General features: G+C 34.4%; 1 protein-coding gene across 1 annotated transcript in view; it reads right to left on the bottom strand.

Moving 5' to 3' along the window:
• Positions 1–275: 275 nt before the first annotated feature.
• The window catches only part of PTPN4 (protein tyrosine phosphatase non-receptor type 4), a 187462-nt gene continuing 167594 nt past the window's right edge, over positions 276–20143 (bottom strand). Inside the window, exons 20-27 of the mRNA XM_069461012.1 lie at positions 18694–18860; positions 17572–17662; positions 17259–17320; positions 13037–13183; positions 11255–11383; positions 8935–9083; positions 7351–7486; positions 276–412 (exon numbers count right to left, since the gene is read on the bottom strand). Coding sequence (XP_069317113.1) covers positions 329–412; positions 7351–7486; positions 8935–9083; positions 11255–11383; positions 13037–13183; positions 17259–17320; positions 17572–17662; positions 18694–18860 — 965 coding nt within the window. The 3' untranslated portion in view covers positions 276–328. The remainder of the gene's footprint in view (positions 413–7350; positions 7487–8934; positions 9084–11254; positions 11384–13036; positions 13184–17258; positions 17321–17571; positions 17663–18693; positions 18861–20143) is intronic.

Here is a 20143-nt window from a genome sequence, read left to right as displayed (position 1 = left end):
GAGAATTCTGAGCCTTGCTTGTGGCAATTCTACCAAAAGGGACTGTATGGCACCACCACAAAACTTCATAAATTACCCTGAACATACTCAGTTATTCACTATTTGTTCGGAGCAAAGCATGAAATAGTCTTCAAACACATTGAGTTATAGATTGTGAAAGAGTGACTTTTTTAAAACATAAAGTGCAACAGTGCTGAAGTTTTCAAAGTTTTTTTGAGTTCTTCTTTTTTTTTTGTTTGTTAGATGCCATTTCCTGCGGGCAGTATTATGGCACAGTGAGTAGAAGGGAAAGCAGTTTTCCAACACATATCCCAGACCTTTTGCTTTCTTATTTATTTGACGTCATTAAGGGTTTAACAAAGCCTTCTTCATAAACTTTCAAAATAGCTTCACATACAAATCTGTATTGACTCTGAAAAATAAAACAAAAAATACAATTGATCAGAAAAATCAGAAATGAAACAAAAAAAGGACAGACATCTCACTTGGCTTACTTATTACAAAAATGAAGGTAAAACTTTTTTTGTTGGCAAAGCTCATTCATATGTTGCTGGAAGAGACGTTAAATACTGCAACCCCTATAAAGGGGAAGATGGCAGCATTTAACAAAATTAAATTAATTTGCCTTTTGACCCAGCAATCCCACTTCTAGGAATCTGTCCAAAAGATAAACTAGAAAAAGAAATTGAAAACACATATTCACAAATGAGGCTATTCATTGCCTGATTATGATAAAAAAGGTAGAAATAATCCAACTGCCATCAATAGGGACTGGGTAAGTAATCCATTGTACATTCTCACAATGGAATACTATCTAGGTGAGAAAAAAGGAATTAAAAGTCTACACAGTACTGTAGAATAATTCCAGGATTTTTAATTAAGTAAAAAAAAAAAGCAACATTGGAAAAAAGTATGCACAATATATTATCTTTATTAAAGAAGGAGGAATACAAACTATCTATCTATCTATCTCAGTATATGTTAAAAAACAGTAATTTCACTGCCTATCTGTGGTAGGATATATTAAAAGGGCAAAAGGAACTGTGAAAAAATTGAAAACTCTTTTCAGTAGCCTTATTGTTTATGGTATAGTGTTAGTATTATTATGAAACTGTTGCTGTGCAATGTGGAATAAAACAAATGAGTACTTGTGATATTCTAAGTCTTTCATTGCTGGTATTGCAGAGAACCAGTATTCTTGTTAAAGAAGAAAGGAGATGAAAATGTAAGACAAAAGAGGTTTAGTAAAAACATTGCAGTCCCGAATCTATATTGGAAGCATCAGCATTAACCAATGACACATGTATTTTCCTGGCTCTGGCAATTGAACATTTTTAGAGACAAATATTAATCCAAGCAATAAAAATCCCCAGAGCTCAGAGAGTGGTACCTAAAATAATTTCTCAATAAAAACCACCAGGACTTCTTGGAGAAACTAGTGGATAAACTAATCTGAGGAATGAAATGTACAAGCTGGGCCTGGGCATCTTTTCTGATAGCAGTCAAAGATGCTAGGGTCTTGACAAAAGGACTCTGAAGACAAGCTGAATAGGCTCCCACTGGCCAAAAATGGGACAATTTGGGTATCATTAAGAAAAATAACTACAATGGCCAGGTGTGGTGGCTCATGCCTATAATCCTAGCACTTCGGGAGGCCAAAGTGGGAGGACTGCTTGAAGCTAGGAGTCTGAGACCAGCCTGTGCAAGAGTCTTGTCTCTACAAACAATAGAAAAATCAGCAGGGTGTGGTGGTGCGGGGCTATAGTCCCAGCTACTCAGGAGGCTAAGGCAGGAGGATCACTTGAGTCCAGGAATTTGAGGTTATAGTGAGCTATGATAATGACATTGCACTGTAGCCTGGGTGACATAGCGAGACCCTGTCTCAGGGAAAAAAAAAAGAAAGAAAAAAAGAAAAAGAAAAGAAAAATATACTACAATGGGTTGAAACATCAAATATGTTTAAAACCACGATTTCAAAATAATACCAAAACAAACAAAAGTCAGTCATGGCCGGGCGCGGTGGCTCACGCCTGTAATCCTAGCACTCTGGGAGGCCGAGGTGGGCGGATCGTTTGAGCTCAGGAGTTCGAGACCAGCCTGAGCAAGAGCGAGACCCCACCTCTACTAAAAATAGAAAGAAATTATATGGACAGCTAAAAATATATATAGAAAAAATTAGCCGGGCATGGTGGCGCATGCCTGTAGTCCCAGCTACTCGGGAGGCTGAGACAGGAGGATCACTTGAGCTCAGGAGTTTGAGGTTGCTGTGAGCTAGGCTGACGCCACGGCACTCACTCTAGCCTGGGCAACAGAGTGAGACTCTGTCTCAAAAAAAAAAAAAAAAAAAAAAAGTCAGTCATCACCATTGGAGGGAAATGAACCAACTCATTATATTGAAAACATGTAAATAAAGGAAAAGAATCAAGTGTTTATCTTGCTTTTCCTATACACACTGTACCACTGATTAACCAAATAGGAGATAAGAAGTTTCTCTTTAAAGAAATATTCCAGCTAATAAAGAAGGAATGATAGAATTAGAATATCATTATCTTGCAAGCCTAGTGAATTAATGGATGCGGGCATTAATCACCCAAGGGTGCTAATATCACAAAAATAAAGACAATCAGATGTGATGTGCTTCTTGAGGAAAGAACATACCACCTAAGCTGCTCAAGCCACACAGTTACCACTTTTAGAAAATATAGAAAACACCATTTTGAGGATATAAATCAGCAAAATCCAGATTGTGGGAAACTATTAATATATAATGCAAACAAACCAGTTTGTTCATCAAATAAAATGCAAAAAAAAAAAAAAAAAAGACAAGAGACAGAGGAGGAAGTTTTAGATCAAAAGAGATTTAGGAGACATATAAAGCAATCAAAATATAGAGACTATATTTGAATTCTGATTTTAAACAGATTCCTAAAAACAAAAACAACAAAAAACAAAAACAGCCCATTAAGTATGCTATGATCTCCAGCAATTCCACTTGTGGGTATACATCTGAAAGAAATGACAAAGCAAGGTCTCAAAGAAGTATTTATACACGCATATTCACAGCAGCATTATTCATTATAGTCAAAAGGCAAAGCAATGCAAATGTCTACTGACAAACAGATGGAAAAACAAAATGTGGCGTATACATGCAATAGAATATTATTCAGCTTTAAAAGGGAAAGAAATTTTGACATATGATACAACATGGAAATATCTTGAGGACATTAATCTAAGTGAAACAAGCCAGTCAGAAAAAGACAAATACAGTATGGTTCCACTTAGTATGAGGTGTTTAGAGTAGTCAAACTCATAAAACAAAAAGTAGAATGTTGGTTACCAACAGCTGGGAGAAAGGAAAAATGGGCAGTTGTTTAATGGATATAGAGTTTTGGTTTCACAAGATAAGAAAGTTCCGGAGAATGATTGTACAACGATGTAAATATACTTAATATTACTAAAATGTTTACTGAAAAATGGTTAAGATGGTAAATTTTATGTTATGTGTATTTTACCACAATTAAAAACTTAAAAAATAAGCAACATATAAAAAGAATTATACACTCTGTCCAAGTGAGATTTATCTCAGGAATACAAGGTTAGTTTAGTTTAACATCCAAAAATCAATCAATGTAATAATGCCTTAATAGAATAAAAGACAAAAAACCCTACATGATCATCTCAGATACCACAAATGCACTTGACAAAACGGAACACCCTTTCGTGGTGAAAACATTCAATAAACTAGTAACAGAAGAAACTTCAACTTGATAAAGGGTGTTTATAAAAAACCTATGGCTAATATAACCTAGGAGTGAAAAACTGAAAGCTTTACTAGTAAAACCAGGAAGAAAACAAGTGTTCTTGTCTTACAGCTTCCGTTAATATTGTACTGGAGGTTCTAGCCAGGATACTTATGCAAGAAAGAAAGAAAGAAAGGAAAGGGAAAGGGAAAGGGAAAGGAAAGGCAAAGGGCACCTAGATTGGAAAGGAAGAAGTAACCTATCTCTATTTGCAGATGGCATGATCTTATAATAGACAATCCTAAAAAATTAACTCTCACACACAAAAAACTCTTGGTTAATAAATGATTTCAGTAAGGTTGCAGTTTACATGATCAATATACAAAATCAGTAATATTCTTATGCCCTTGCAATGAACAGTCTTAAAATGAAACTAAGTAAATGATTCCATTTACAATAGTACCAAAAAAGACTAAAATACTTAGGAATAAAGTTAACTAAAGAAGTGTAAGACCTGTATGCTGAAAACTACAAAAAGCATCACTGAAAAAAATCAAAGATCTAAATAAACAGAAAGACAATACTGTGTTCATGATTTGGAAGACATAATATCATCAATATGACAGTACTTCCCAAATTGATCTGCAGATTCAAAATTCTGGTTGCCTTTTTTTTTCCAGAAATGACAAACTGATTCTAAATTCATATGGAAATGCAAGGGATGCAGAACAGCTACAACAATCTTAAAAAAGGAAAACAGAATTAGGGTTTCAACATTTCCCGCTTTCAAATTTTACAACAAAGCTATAGTAATCGAAACAGTATGATACTGGCATTGGAACAGACATATAGATCAATGGATTAGAATTAAAAGTCCGGAAATAAATTCTTACATTTGTGGTCAACTGATTTTTGACAAGAGCTCTGAGACAATTCAAGGGAAAAGAACAGTCCTTTCAACAAATGGGGCTGGTACAACCGGATATCCACATGCAAAAGAGTAAAGTTGGAATCTCACTTCAGACTATATACAAAAATTAACTCAAAATGGATCACAGTCCTAAGTGTGAGAGCCATAACTATAAAATTCATGTAAGAAAACAGAGGAATATATCGTCATGACCTCGGGTTAGGCAATGATTTCTTAGCAATAACAACAAAAGAAGAAACAGATAAACTGATTTCATCAAAATTAAAAACTTTTGTTTCAAATGATATAATAAAGAAAGTGAAAAGACAGAATGGAAGAAAATATTTGCAAATCATACATCTGATAAGGGACTTAGATCCAGAAAATATAAAGAACTGGTTCATGCCTGTAATCCCAGCTACTGGGGAGGCTGAGGTGGGAAAATCGCTAGAGGCCAGGAGCTTGAGACCAGCCTGGGCAACATAGTGAGACACTGTCACTACAAAAATAAAATATAAAATAGCTGGGCATAATAGCTTGCGCCTACAGTCCCAGCTACTTGGAAAGCTGAGGCATCATGTGAGCTAGGATCATGTGAACCTAGAAGTGCAAGGCTACAGTGGGCTATGACTGTGCCACTGTACTCCAGCCTGGGTGACAGAGCGAGACCCCATCTCTAAAAAGGAAAATATAAAGAACTCTCACAACTCAACAATAAAATGATAATCCAATTAAAAAAACGAGCAAAAGATTTGAACAGACAGTTCTCGGAAGAAGAAAATATACAAATAAATGGTCAATTATTACATGAAAAGATGATTAACATCATTAGTAATTAGGGAAATGAAAATCAAATTCACAATGAGATAGCACTTCATATCCAGTTGGATGGCTAAAATAAAAAAGATAATAACAAATGTTGATGAAGATATGGAGAAAATGAAATTCTCATACATTGTGAGTAGAATTACAAAATGGTGCAGCTACATAGCAAAAATCTGGTAGATCCTCAAAAGATTAAATAGAATTATGAATGGCCCAGAAATTTCATTGCTGCGTATACCCAAGAGAAATGAAAACACACGTTCATGCAAAAAAGTACACACAAAATTCATGGCAGCATCATTCATAATAGCCCCAAAGTGAAAACAATTCAAATGTCCATCAATGGATGAATGGATGAGCAAAATACTGTAACCCCATACAATAAAATATTATTCAACAACAAAAATGAAGTACTGATACATACTACAATATGGATAAACCTTTCAATATTATGCTAATTAAAAGAAACCAGTTACAAAAGATAAATTGTATGGTTCCTTTAATAGGAAAGGAATAGGCAGATTGGAATTGTCAGAATAGGCAACTCTATGGAGACAGAAAGGAGATCAGTAGTTGCCTAGGCTGGGGGTGGGAGGAAGGTTAGGGAGGGTATGAGGAGAAATGGGAATAACCGTTAATGTGTATTGGGTTTCTTTTTGGGGTGATGAAAATGTTTTAAAATTACACAGCAGGGATAGCTGCAAATCTCTGTGATATACTAAAAACCATTGAACTGTACACTGTAATAGGGTGAATTTTATGGTATGTAAATTACATTTTAATAAGGCTGTGATAAAAAAGACGATTTTTATGAAACTACTAGAAATTTGAATACTGGCTATTTGACAATAATAAGGAATTATTATTAATTACATTTAAGTGGAATAATGCTATTATACTTTTGTTTAAAAGGAAAAACAATCCTTATATTTTAGAGATGCTAACTAAAATATTTATGGACAAAAGGATATAATGTCTAAGATTTGCTTCAAATATGGGAAAAGTGAATAGCTGTACAGATGAAACAATATGGCAAATGTTGGGTCTGAGTACTAACATAGTATTCATTATATTATATTGTCTACCTTTTTGTATGTTTGAAACTTACTACAATTAAAAACCAAAAAGATGACAGGCACTTACAAGATCATGTAGGTCAATCTGCTTCAAGTAACCTTATCGATACCAACAATGTTAACATATCACAACGGCTTAATTAATATAAAAGATAATCTTAATATGAACTAAAATTCCATGATTCCTCTTTGATTCCTGGAGTATAATTAAGATTCACTGTAAAATACACTAGATTTAATTCTATTACTTTTTTTTTTTTTTTGCTGTTGGTGAAATTTAAGTTCTTATGTTAGAAAGAAAAGCAATTTCACCACAGCTGTTTCACAGAAAGCAGGTTTATCCAGACTCTCCAGACCAAGGATACCATCATTCTCAGCATTCCACTTGACCAAGTAATACAAAGCAAGTTCCTCTGCACTTGTTTAAGTATGCAATATTTAACATGATAGGCAACTTGCATGTTGGCAAAACTTTTTCTGTAAAAGGCCAGATATTAAGTATTTTAGAAATTGCAGGTCATATGGTACTGCTGCAACTTCTTAACTCTTGCTATTATAGTACGAAAGCAGCCAGACAATACATAAACAAATGAGCATGACTGTGTTCCACTAAAACTTTATTTACAAAAACAAGTGGCAGGCCAGATTTGGCTAGCAGGCAATAGTTTGCTGACCCCTGTGCTAATGGTTATTTAGCTCCTGGCAAGGGACTAAAAAGATAAATATGATTTAGAATACCCACTGGTAAAAAAATCATCATGTTGAGAATATACACTTGTATATGAAACACAGTACTTACAGGTGTTTGGATCATCATGGCTCGTTGATCTCTCATTGTCCTTACAATGTCTAGTGGATAAACAGGCTGATTGCATTCAATGAGACACATGGCTGTTTCCATAGTAATAAGAACCCCAGTTCTTCCAATTCCAGCACTAAAAAAGACAAATATGGGCAGCATCTTATTGATATTATTCTGTTAAACTACTTGTAGCTTGGTGTAGAAAATGAAGTTGTAGTACAGAAAGAATAATTTCATTTGAATGTTTTATGTTCCAAAAGTAGCAAGCAGAATATCTTGAAAACAACAAAAAATGTGCTCTTAACTGACTCATTTAATATAGATTAAATGGTTTATATTCCCCTCCCACCACTGTTAGTTGAAAAATACTATTTTAAAAGAGTTACATTTTAGTTTTAAAAATCTGAACAAAGTATAGAAGTTTATTAGATCGACCTCCCCTTAAAATGCAGAATAAAAAAAAGTAAGTTAACAAATATGCAATAGACAACAGTATTTTGTACACTTATATAAATCAGTTTTTTAAACAAAATTTAAACTTTACCATTGAGATAATCAAAAACAACTCTTTGAAGTTTAATCTGTGAACATGAATGTAGTAGCTATCGAGGACTCAGGATGTGAAATGGCCCAATATGTTTTGCCATTCTTGCTATTTTACCTCTCAAAATATTTTGGTCTATTCTCTGTTTTGATGATTTGAAAGCCTACTCTTAAAATGCATTGGAAAGTTTGAGGATAAAGAGGTATCTCAACATGTCCTTTGAATAAATCACTTATCCTCTGAATAAATCACTTAACAAATGTAGTAAAAATAGGGAGGAAATAATCACTGTCTCCTAATCTCTGGGTCAGTGGCAGAGAAGGGTTGGAGCTATTGTATTTGGCCCTTTGAGGGCAGAAGCAGACCTGGATCTGAAAGGAAGGGTAGCCTGCCACTGTTCAACTAGAAGTCTTAGAAGTAGCATATCCTGTAATAACACTTGGTAGGACCATTCCAAGAGAAGTGGGACTACTCAATGAATGTCCTAAGAGGGGCCATAGCTAAGGAAGGAGTACCTTCGTGGGAGGGAGGGAATCTAAACCTTAGGGTGCAACCTAATGCCTATGCTATGACTTGAATGTGTCCCCCAAAATTCATATGTTGAATTTGAATCTTGGACTTCCTAGTCTCTAGAACTGTGAAAAATAAATTTCTGTTCTTTATAAATTACCTAGGCTCAAATATTTTGTTATAGCAGCAGGCTATAGGACTGCAGGACTAAGCCTACAATATTGTATTTCATCAAATCTAAATTACCATAAATTATAAGACAAATTTCAAAGACATTAAAATATGAAAAGGATGATCCTGTAAGAATCAGTGCAATTGGTATGATTTTTACCTCATGATAAAGTTACTGACAATCATATGTTAGAACATACCCTCTGTCTTCTATCTCTTCTATGCTCTAGAGAGCATAGCTTTGCATTCTAATTATCATAGTGACAATTAACAACATAAGGACAAAATAAAATACATACTCCTTTTTAAAATGACATAGTCAGCTATATATTCATAAAAGACAGGAGACAGTATACCTGCAATGAACAACAATGGGTTCTTCCTTGCCGGCCCTCTTATTTCGTACATGACAAACAAAATCTAGAAAGTCACTTGAATCATCAGGGACTCCATGGTCAGGCCAGGCTATGTACTGGATCTGAGTGACTTGACGACTCTCGTTTTTCTAAGGGCAAATGAAAAGTTATGCACCTTGACTTAAGAATTATCTTTAAAATATAAATATTCATGTCATTTTAGTTTTAGAAGGAAAGCAAACCAACTACTCCTCTACCCCCAAAATACTGATATATAAACTCATTAAAACATAAAATTTCAATGAATAGGAAAAAAAAACCTATTATAGAAACAGTTGTAACCATTTAAATATCCACTTGCTACCTGTATCACTACTCTTTTTATAAATCAATTGCCATATTTATAAAGTATTTTTAAGATGATAATCAAGCAATCAGGCAGAAACAAATTAAAATCCAGAAAAAATGCTTAAAGAAAACTAAAGAATTGTTGGGTGAGCAAAAATGGTTGGGTGAAAAACATTTTTTGAGAATCAACTTGGACTAATCCTGATAAAATGCAGATAAAATTATGGAAATTAGAAAAATAAACCTGGAGATTATAAAAACACAAAGTAAAATCAGAAATTAATTATTTTGGGAGCCACTGGTTGGTATATCAAAAAGGGTGAGTGCATTGGGTTTAGATACATTTTGGTTCAAATCTAGACCCTGACAGTTATGGCATTTAATATTCCAGAGCCTCATTTCCTCCAACTGGAAAATGAAATAATATCCACACCTCAAAGGGACTGCCTCATGCTAAAAAGATTTCATGAGAGGACCAGTAAATCACCTAGTTAAGTACTTGGCACTATATGCTCAATAATTAATTGGTTGCTACAGTCACTCAACACTACAGAATCTGGTTATTGTCATTAACATTAAAGGGTGCTTCCAGAAAAGACCATGAAAGTAAAAGGTAAGACTTGGTGTAGTGTCTCTCTGTTGTCCATTCATCCATGTATATTTATTTTATATTTATTTGTGGTGGCAAATTTGTTTTCCCAGTTATGTGTCGCTCAAACTTTAGAAACTAGTATGTGCCTTAGTATATGTACTCTAAGGCACTCAGGCTCTGTAAAGAAAAGCCAGCATGGTATATAAAACTGCTATGGAAAATCTATAAGTGGAGTATAATAGAGAAACTATGCTAAAGATAGATATTATTTTATATAAACACACACAGCCTATCTTTCATTAACTATTTGGGAAAATGAACTATTGGCTTGACTTGCTACAGTAGACCATTAGCTATATAGTATATGCCCCAAACCCTAAATTCATTATGAGGAAACAACTAGCCCGTAAGATTTTGAAATTTATATTTTGTATTTCTTGTAACTTTAGCTTCATTCAATGCTAGATGTCCTTTCTATAAATTAACACAACTTCTGGCTCCTTCCCTTTTTGTTAATAAAGCTCTGTTGCACTGGTTTCCTTCGATCATACACTCGGGGTGAGGGTGGAGTTCCCATTTTCAAAGGCTTTGCCGTTGATGGGATAGGCCTGGGCCTTCATATTAATAGCTTGGGCTGTTTGCTCTTCTCTTCTTTCAGTCTTCTTCAAAACCAAAGGTGGCTGGCAGGGGAGTATCTAGCTGCAGGCAGTGAAAGCAGGGTGCATTGTCTCTAGCAGCCTGACAGGACTGGTAGCGTGATGTTCACTACACACATATTTCAATTGGGGTATTAAGCCATCATTTATTAATCAGTTTCCATTTCTGGTTTTGGATTTGGGAGCCAAGGGGAATGACCCAGGCAGAACTAAGAGCTAGCAATTAGAATGCTAAAATCTGTCTGCTCTCAGAAGGTACTGCCTATGACCTTTTCCTCCTTAATTCTGAGGGGACTATGAAATCGCTCTCCTCTACCTCTTTTAAAAAAAGAAAATAATTAGATAGCTTTCAGTAAGTTTTTCCACATCCACAGAAATACCCAAATGTTTCATTGGTATTTTTGGCAGTAAGAATTTTTTATAACCAAACACACCCCTGGTATACTTGTTATGTATGAGTAGGCAAAGCAGTAATAGTAATAAGTATTATTTCCTGGACTCCTTTTTCTCTGACCATTCATATTTAGCTATAGAAATTAGAAGTACATTTATTATAGGCGAATACTCTTCATAAAATTTCAAAGTATCCCATTAGAGCAGGAAAAATAGTTCAGTAATTTTTATATTTCCTAATAAGTAGTATTCAGACTAAAAACATTTTGAGCTTTCAGAGTTTTTACCTTGAACACAATAGTTCTAATGAATGGATATCCTGCTTCCCTACCTCTTGGTTAAAAAGTGTCATCTTCCTGAAGATATAGGCAGTGTTTCCTTCTTCCGAGTGGCAGGTGACTTGGTAGCATCCATAGGATGAACTTCCTGTGGGTTCTGGCCAATATTGGTGACATTTAACCTGATATCAATAGAATTAAATAAATAAGTAAATAAAATAAACTATGTATATGGATTTAAGTTCTTCAATTTTTAAGATGTTTAAATTGTTAATAACTTTCAAACTAAAAGAAAAGTTGCAAGAATAATTTAACAAAATTTCATATATCCTTCATCTGAATCTGCCAATCAATAACATTTTTTCTTTGTCACTCTTTTCTCTTTGTAATAATTGAGTAATCTGTTTGGCTATATTTTGAGACTGCAAATATCCTGATTAAATTTCTGAGATTTTTAAATAGCTTTAACGACACATACTTCATATACCATACAACTCACCCATTTAAAGTGTACGTACAATTGCTTTAATATAGTTACAGAACTGCGCAACCATCAACATAATCACTTTTAGGAGATTTTCACTACACTCATAAGGTACCCTATACCCATTAGTAGTCACTGTGCATTCTCTCCTATATCGTTTCCCTCCCCCAATCCTGGACCTAGGCAACCACTAATCTACTTTCTGTCCCTACAGACTTGCCTATTCCGGATATTTCATATAAACAGCATCAGACAGTATGTGGTCTTTTTGACTTCTTTCACTTAGCATATTGTTTTACAGGTTCATCCATGTTGTAGCATGTATCAGTATACTTCGTTCCTTTTTACTGTCACATATTCAACTGTATGAATATACATTTTATTTGGTAAATTTGGCTTGTTTCCACTTTCTGGCTATTACGAATAATGCTGCCATGAATGATATGTACAAATTTTTATGTGGACATGTTTTCAACTCTCTTAGGTATATCGAGGAATGAAATTGCTGACTTATCCTCAACATTTGTTATCTGTTCTTTTTATTTTAGCCATCCTACCTGATATGAAGTGGCATCTCCAGTCCCCTGATAACTAATGATGTTGAACATCTTTTCATGTGCTTATTAGCCATTTGTATATCTTCTTTAGAGAACTGTCTATTCAAATCCTCTGCCCATTTGTTAATTAGGTTATTTATCATTTTATTGTTAAGCTGTAAGAGTTCTTTATATATTCTAGATAAAAGCCCCTTATCAGATATATATTAATCCCTTTAAATAATAACAATGACAATAATAATGTCTAACACGCCAATGTGTTAGTCCCAGTTTTAAGGACTTAATCATGATGATTTAAATCATGAAACCACAAGAAGCTTAAAGGTTAGAAAAGATTATTATTATTATTATTTTTGCAATAGAATCTCGCTCTGTTGCCTGGGCTAGAGTGCCATGGCATCAGCTTACTCACAGCAACCTCCAACTCCTGGGCTCAAACGATCCTCCTGCTTCAACCTCCCGAGTAGCTGGGACTATGGGCATGGGCCACCACACCTCACTAATTTTTTTATATTTTTAGATGGCTGGCTAATTCTTCCTATTTTTTAGTAGAGACAGGGTCTCGTTCTTAGTGAGGCTGGTCTGAAACTCCTAACCTCAAGTGATCCTCCTGCCTTGGCCTCCTAGAGTGCTAGGATTATAGGCGTGAGCCACCACGCCCGGCCAAAAGATTAAATTAATGTGAATATTTTGATTATATATATACAAGAGAATTTGAAAGAAAGCCCAAGGAATATGTAATATTCAACTATGACAACAGTAACAACAAAAAGAAAGATTCAACTATGACTTACTCTGCCACGTTCAACTTGTGTGGTCAACATTACAACCATGGAGGAGCCCTGTTCCCAAGTCATCTGCCAAAAATCTGTACAAGTGTGTGGTAATGGCCCTTGACAAGCAATGTACTGATTTATAATGCTGGAAGAAGGAATTTCCATCTGAAAAGAAAAGAACAGAACAGAAAAATAAAATCTTTTGCATTAATACTTTTTGCTATCATCAGGAATATGAAAATTATCTACTAACTGGTTGTTGAATTGAATACAACTATCTCAACAAACTAGTCAGTAAAAAAAAATCTTTACCAACAATTTCTTACTTTATCTGTAGAAGAAATCTCTTGGCAATGTTCAGTAGTTATATGTATTTATCTTTCAATTAGTGGAAACAGGAATTTAACTATTTCCCAAATACTCTTATGGTTTTTAGAGCAGCATTACAGAGAACCTGTTTCAGAGGGTGAGACTTGGTAAAGAAACAAAAAATATTTATCAGTAAATAGCTTCTTGGTAAAATTTGTGAGGAAAAAAAAATTCTGCCATTTGTTTTAGCTTGTACTTTATATATAAAATAATTTTAAAGCATATTAGAATAATATTTTAAATTCATAATTTTCAGAATGAGGTAAGATAGTGTTTGGGGAAGATGAGTCATCATCCTACCTTTTGAGACTAAATTTTTAAAAAAGGAGATATGTGCACAAGGCAAACAAAGGGTAAAGAAAGAAAGAAGTCCCTTGTCCCTCCCATACCAGCCTCTAGTTTATGCCCAGGAGGGCAATTGTTTCTCCTGGTTTCTTTTTATTCTTTTTTTTTCTTTTTTTTTGAAGACAGGGTCTCACTCTGTTGCCTGGGCTACAGTGCAGTGGGATTATTTATCATAGCTTACTGTAACCTCAAACTCCTGGGCTCAAGTGATCTGCCTCAGCCTCCCAAGTAGCTGGCACTCAACGCCCGGCTAATTTTTCTACTTTTAGTAGAGACGGGGTCTCGCTCTTGCTCAGGCTGGTCTCAAACTCCTGAGCTCTATCAATCTTCCCGCCTCGGCCTCCCAAAGTGCTAGGATTATAGGTGTGAGCCACCATGCCTGGCCTCTCTTTCAGAGATATTCTATACACAACACACAAATATACATGCAAAACTATTTTCCCATTTTTCGTAAAACTATTTTAAAAAAGTGGTAGCATACTATAATGTTGTTATGCATATTATTTCTTTTTTTCACTTTACCTTTGAGATGTCAGATTAGTGTATAAAATTTTATTCTTTTTAAGGGCTCCACTGTATAAATACAACAAAATATTTCACACACATTTAAGTCTAATCTACTTGCTACCAGCAACAAAGCTAAACTGAGTACTTTTGTAAACAACATTTTTGTACAAATGTAGAACTGTATCTGTATGGGCAATAGGAAGAAATGAGAATGCTGGATGAAAGTATAGGTGCACTTAAAATTTTGACAGATGGTGCCAAATTGTTCTCCAAAGAGATTCTATCAATTTATACTTTGACCCATAATGTATGAGGAATGCTTATTCTCCAATATTCTCTCATTAATAGACCTATAATCCCTTATCCACAATTCTGAAACTGAATCTTAAGCTCTGAAATTCAAGGTTTTGTTTTGATCTTTTGTAAACTTGACCAACCTGGGCTCATTTGACAGCACAGTCTGACCTGAACTGACCTAAGACTATTTATATGCTTCATTAGTTCCACTGAGTGGGAATATCTATAGTTTGCTGTTGCATATCAATATATTGATTACAGGGTACTTGTCCCAGAGCTACATATTATAGTATGTTATAAGCACTGAATAACCTTTCAAAATTCTAAAAATTCTGAATCCCAAAGCATATTTGATCCATGTGTTCACATAAAGGATGTGGAACTGTATGTGGTACTATCAAATTTTTTGATCTTTCAATCTCATAGGTGAAACAGTAATTTCTTGCAGTTTTAACTTGCACTATTCTTTGTCATTAATTAAGTGTATTTTTCATTTACCTGTGTTTGACACTGTTATTTTTCTAAGTGTTATAATGGTATTGTGGTTTTGAAAAAAAAAAAAAAAGAAAAAAAGTCCTCATCAGAGGTACATTCCAAAGTAGCTTATCCTCAAGTCATAGGTTTGCAAATTTGACTATTTGCTAAAATTTATTCATGACCCTAAAACAGTCGCAGGGCTTTCTTGGTCATTTGTAGACATGCTCAGAGTATTGCAAAATTGAGTCACCTGAAAACATGCATGTTGGCAGCTGAGATTGAACAAGGCAAATCTGTGTCTTTTTGTTTCAGCGCTCATACTGTAAATAAATGCCCTTTTTGCATGCTATATAGTGCTACTTTTTTTGCATTTTTGTGCTTTTTCTTCGTGATTTTGCTATTTAAAATGGTCCCTAAGTGAAGTGTTGAAGTGCTATCTAATGTTCCTAAGAACAAGAAGGCTATCATATACCTCATGGAGAAAATATGTGTGTTAGATAAGCTTCCTTCAGGGGTGCTTTACAGTGCTGTTGGCTTTGAGTTCAATGTTTTTTTTTTTTTTTTTTTCATGATAAATTATTAAGTGAACAGTGCAAGTTAAAAACAATAGTTTCATATTTTTTCCCCACCCCCCCTTTCCCGAGTCAGCACCTTCAAGTGTTACCACTCCCCAAACAGTGCACAATGCACTCATTGTGTAGGCATACCCCCATCCCCTCCCCCACCCCCCACCTCAGTCTGATGTCCAATTGGTGTCGTTCCCAGATTTGTATTTAGGTGATGATCAGGGAGAGTTCAATGTTAATTCATCAACAATATATATTAAACACGGTGACTTTAAACAAAAACAAGGTTATATATTGATCAGCTGATAAAAATGTTGTGACTAGATGGCTTGCAGGAACCTAGCCCTATATTTCTCCGAGGTAATGATTCAATAGTCTCTAATTTAGTGTTCAAAAAGACTTTAACTGTATTTACAAATAAATGATATATTTGGACTTAAAAAATAATTGGGGGAGGGTAGCACTTAGATGAAACAAGATTGGTCATTTGTTGTTAGCTCTTAAAGCTGGGTAACAGTTATATGGAGCTGTTTTCTCTACTTCTGTATAGATTTTAAAATGTCCATAAAATTTAAAATGTCATTTGCATTTCCTTTTCTACGAAGTATTTTATTTTAAATTCAGAATACTATGGAGGTACAAACTTTTTGGTTGCATAACTTGCTTTTGTACTATTTGAATTGAAGTGTGCCCATCCCCCAGACAGTGTGCACTGTATACATTAGGTGTGAAATTTACCCATCCTTTTCCTCCCCTCCCTCCTCTTCTATGAATTGTCTTTGCAGTCCATTATTTTCATTGGACTTCCTTTATTTTCCTCATTCATTTATAGAGCTTTTTGTATATTGAAGTAAGCCTTTTCTAGTATTTTAAAAATTCAGTTTGCCATTTGATTTTAGTATTTTAAAAATACCAAACTCTAAAAATTTTACATCGCCAAATTCATCAATCTCTTCTTATAAATTAGACATGTTTCTAAACTTAGAGAAACCTTCCCCCTCTGAGATTTTAAACAATTCTCACATATTTCCTTCAAGTACTTCCATGATTCATTTTTAAAATTTATATTTTGATATATTTGGAATATATGTTGGCATCAACAGTGAGTAGGTGAAGTATTTATAGATGAATTATATAACGTACAAATCTGCTTCAAAACAATCTGGATGTTTGGGGATATAGGCTAAATAAGATTGGTCACTGAAACTGAGTGATGTATACATGAAGGTTCATTTTACATTTTTGCTCTCATTTCATACATTTGAAATTTTCTACATTACAAAGTTAAGGAAAAAAAAAAGTGATACTATTTCCCTCCCAAATGGGAAGGGGGAACCCCTCATTACAATGATATATTCTACACAGTTAACCTAATCACCTATTCACTGGATAGTCTATTTTATCTTTAGTTATTTTAAAGGCCAATTCTACCATAAACAAAATTCTAGTATTTATTTCAGTCTAATTTTGAACTGGACTATTCCATTCCACTACTTCATCTGTATAGTAATATGCCAGTACCAACCTACTTTCTTTAGTATTATTTTGATAATATTTTTCAGTGTCTGGAAGTTTTAATATTATATCAAGCTTATGCTTGTAACAAAAAGAAATGTATTTCAAAGTTTATAATGGCCCCTATTATTCCAAATGACAAAGGCATAATAAAATAAACTTACATTTATATAGTTTGCATTGATGTAGTCTTCATTACCTTTTAAAATGACCCGTGTAGCATCATCTGGAAAAAATTTAAGAGAAATAATGTGTTAATAAAGTTATGTTAAAAAGATTAAACTTGGCTGGGTGTGGTGGATCATGCCTGTAATCCTAGCACTCTGGGAGGCTGAGGCAGGAGGATCGCTTGAGCCCAGGAGTTTGAGGTTGCTGTGAACTAGGCTAGCGCCACCGCACTGTAGCCTGGGCAACAGAGTGAGACTGTCTCAAAAAAAAGGAGAAAGATTAAACTTTATAGAGACCACAGATACTTACAAGGCGAGATATCTCTGTATCTATTTTTGGAAATGTTCTGAGGTAATTTGGCACAAGACATTGTCATTCCAGGTTTTTTCCGATAAAGTTGCTAAAAAAAAAAAAAAAAAAGTACAAGTCCAACAAGCCATCATCAACAATTTCTGTTTTGTTTTTCAGATATGTTTTTATATTAACAGAGACAAGTTTTTTTCCTTAGAATACATAGTCTACACAATTATGTACTTTAGGCTAGTAATGAACCAAATGTACAAAGCTGAGTTCTGTAGTTTTTGACATGAATTATATATCATATTTTGAGAAATGGAAAAAACAAGTAAAAACAATTTGGTTACAGCAGAAGTACCTAAAGTTTTGAATAGCAAATCTGCAGAAAACACTGAGCTTCCATTTAGTTGAGAAGTATTTACAGTACCTAAGTAAGAACTTTTTAAAAGAAAAACTGACACATACCTCTAAATGTTTTATGGTTACAAACACTTATCTATAACATATAGTTCAGAGAATAAAATATTAATGATGGTAATTTTTAAAATCACAGTAAAAACCATTCAGTTTTATTAAATTAAACAAGTAAAAAGTTCAGTCTAAATAGAGTATTTCAAAATCCACTCTATGCTCATTGGTCAAAATATGGATTCTAAATGCTCAAGAAGCATTTTTGTTCTTCTAATACAATGAGCTGAGAGTTTTGTTTTCTCTAGTTTTCAAGACTGCACTGACAAAAATTAGAGAAAGATTAAATATGACAAGGTATAAACTTTAAATACAAATAAAAGTTATTTTCCTTTAACTCAGGATTTTAAAGTCTATAATAGCCTATACTCATCTACTACCTTTAATAAAACAGCTATTTAATTATGAAAAAAATTTAGTTTGCTGACTTATGTGTAAAATTTCCCTATCCCTCTTTTTAAAACAGACATCTACTTATATAACCATAGGTAATATTTTGGGAGCAATTTTTAAAACTTTGCATTTTAGAACTCTTTTTATGTCAAACATTTCTCAGAATACTATTTTAGTATATAAATTATAATGGATAGATTAGGCAGTTAAGAAACCATGGAACTAATTAGAAAATACAGGCAAATGCTTTGTATATACAATGATATTACTTACATCAAATTGTGTCAGGACTGTTCCAGTGATAAGTCCCTCAGCCAGCTGGATCATTGACTCCCGCAGGGAATGGTCATCCTGATGGACACTATCTAGTGGGGCTTTCTCAGGAATGTACTGGAAGTCTGGCTCATTTTCTAGCTTTTCTTCCACTACATCATATACAGCTAAAACAAAACAAAAACATACATGGAGATCTTAATGAATTCATGATAGGAATTTACCAGTTACATTCTTTGTATCAGAAAAATAATTCATTTACGAAGAATTACATCAGGTCTGAGTCTGGTGCTACTATGTAAGGAGAAAGAATAGCTGTGGCGTTGACGGGCTTTGCTGTACCTTTGGGGGAAAGAAGGGTTCTTGGCTATAGCTGAAAATGTCTATAACTTGAAAAGACATTAAAAAAAAAAAAACAGGAGCTGCTAAGAAGCAGCTCTGAAAATACCTGCCCTTAATTTGTGGGACCTAGGGCAAGAGTACAAATCGAACCCTATATATGTCTAAATATGATTAAGTTACCAAAAAATTGAACACAGTGCTAAACAAAACATGGCACTATGCTTTTTACTTAATACATCTACAAAACAACCCGGGAGGCCAGATTTCAAATGAGACTTCTGGGCCAGAATTCATGGTCATGGTAGTATGAAGAAAGTCAGACCCTAAATCCTAGGACTGTAGCTTACCCTACTTTTTTTCCCACTCTTAGCTCTGGTCTTTAACATGGGAGCCTATAAACATACATGTAAATATTTCAGCCCACATGTAAGCTCTTTCTACACCTCCCTCCCTGCAAACTCCTGCCTCTTAGCCACCTTGCTGGCCTAGGGTACACATACCACATGATCCACTCTTGAGAAAAGGGACCTGTGGAAAATGCCCACAACTGCCTAGGAAGTGGGCTCAAGGCTATTTGAACAGAGAAATGAGGATTGAAAAACGGGGTCTGGAAAGGAAGGCTAGGTTACAGTGCTGAAGAAGAGCCAGAGCACGGCTTTCTAAAATATGGAGCAAAGGTAGAGACTTCTTGTAGTCTTGTCCAGGAAGCCCTCAAATGTGTAACATTTTTGAGAAAAATAAATCTCTGAAATGAAGAATGAAAAGACAAAGAGGTGTGACTGCATTTGGTTGATGAAATAAGAATTAAAGGGGAAAAGATCAGAAAAAAATATACATTCTTGGCAAACATAATTTTAAATTTTGATTAAGTACTTTTTTTAATTAAATTTTTTGTGTGTGTGTAGAGACGAGGTCTTGCTATGTTGCCCAGGCTGGTCTCAAACACCTGGGCTAAAGCAATCCTCTTATCTCGGCCTCCCAAAGTGTTGAGATTACAGGTGTGAGCCACTGTGCCTGGCCTGATTATATGTTATCTTAAATAAGAATAGACATGAGATGCTAGGATTAATTGTTTAAAAAAAGAATGGACATGAGACCCACAATGAAA

This window comes from Eulemur rufifrons, chromosome 1, assembly GCF_041146395.1.
Source record: "Eulemur rufifrons isolate Redbay chromosome 1, OSU_ERuf_1, whole genome shotgun sequence".
Taxonomy (NCBI): domain Eukaryota; kingdom Metazoa; phylum Chordata; class Mammalia; order Primates; family Lemuridae; genus Eulemur; species Eulemur rufifrons.
Note: the sequence above shows the minus strand (reverse complement) of the source record. Positions and strands in the feature narration are given on the sequence as shown.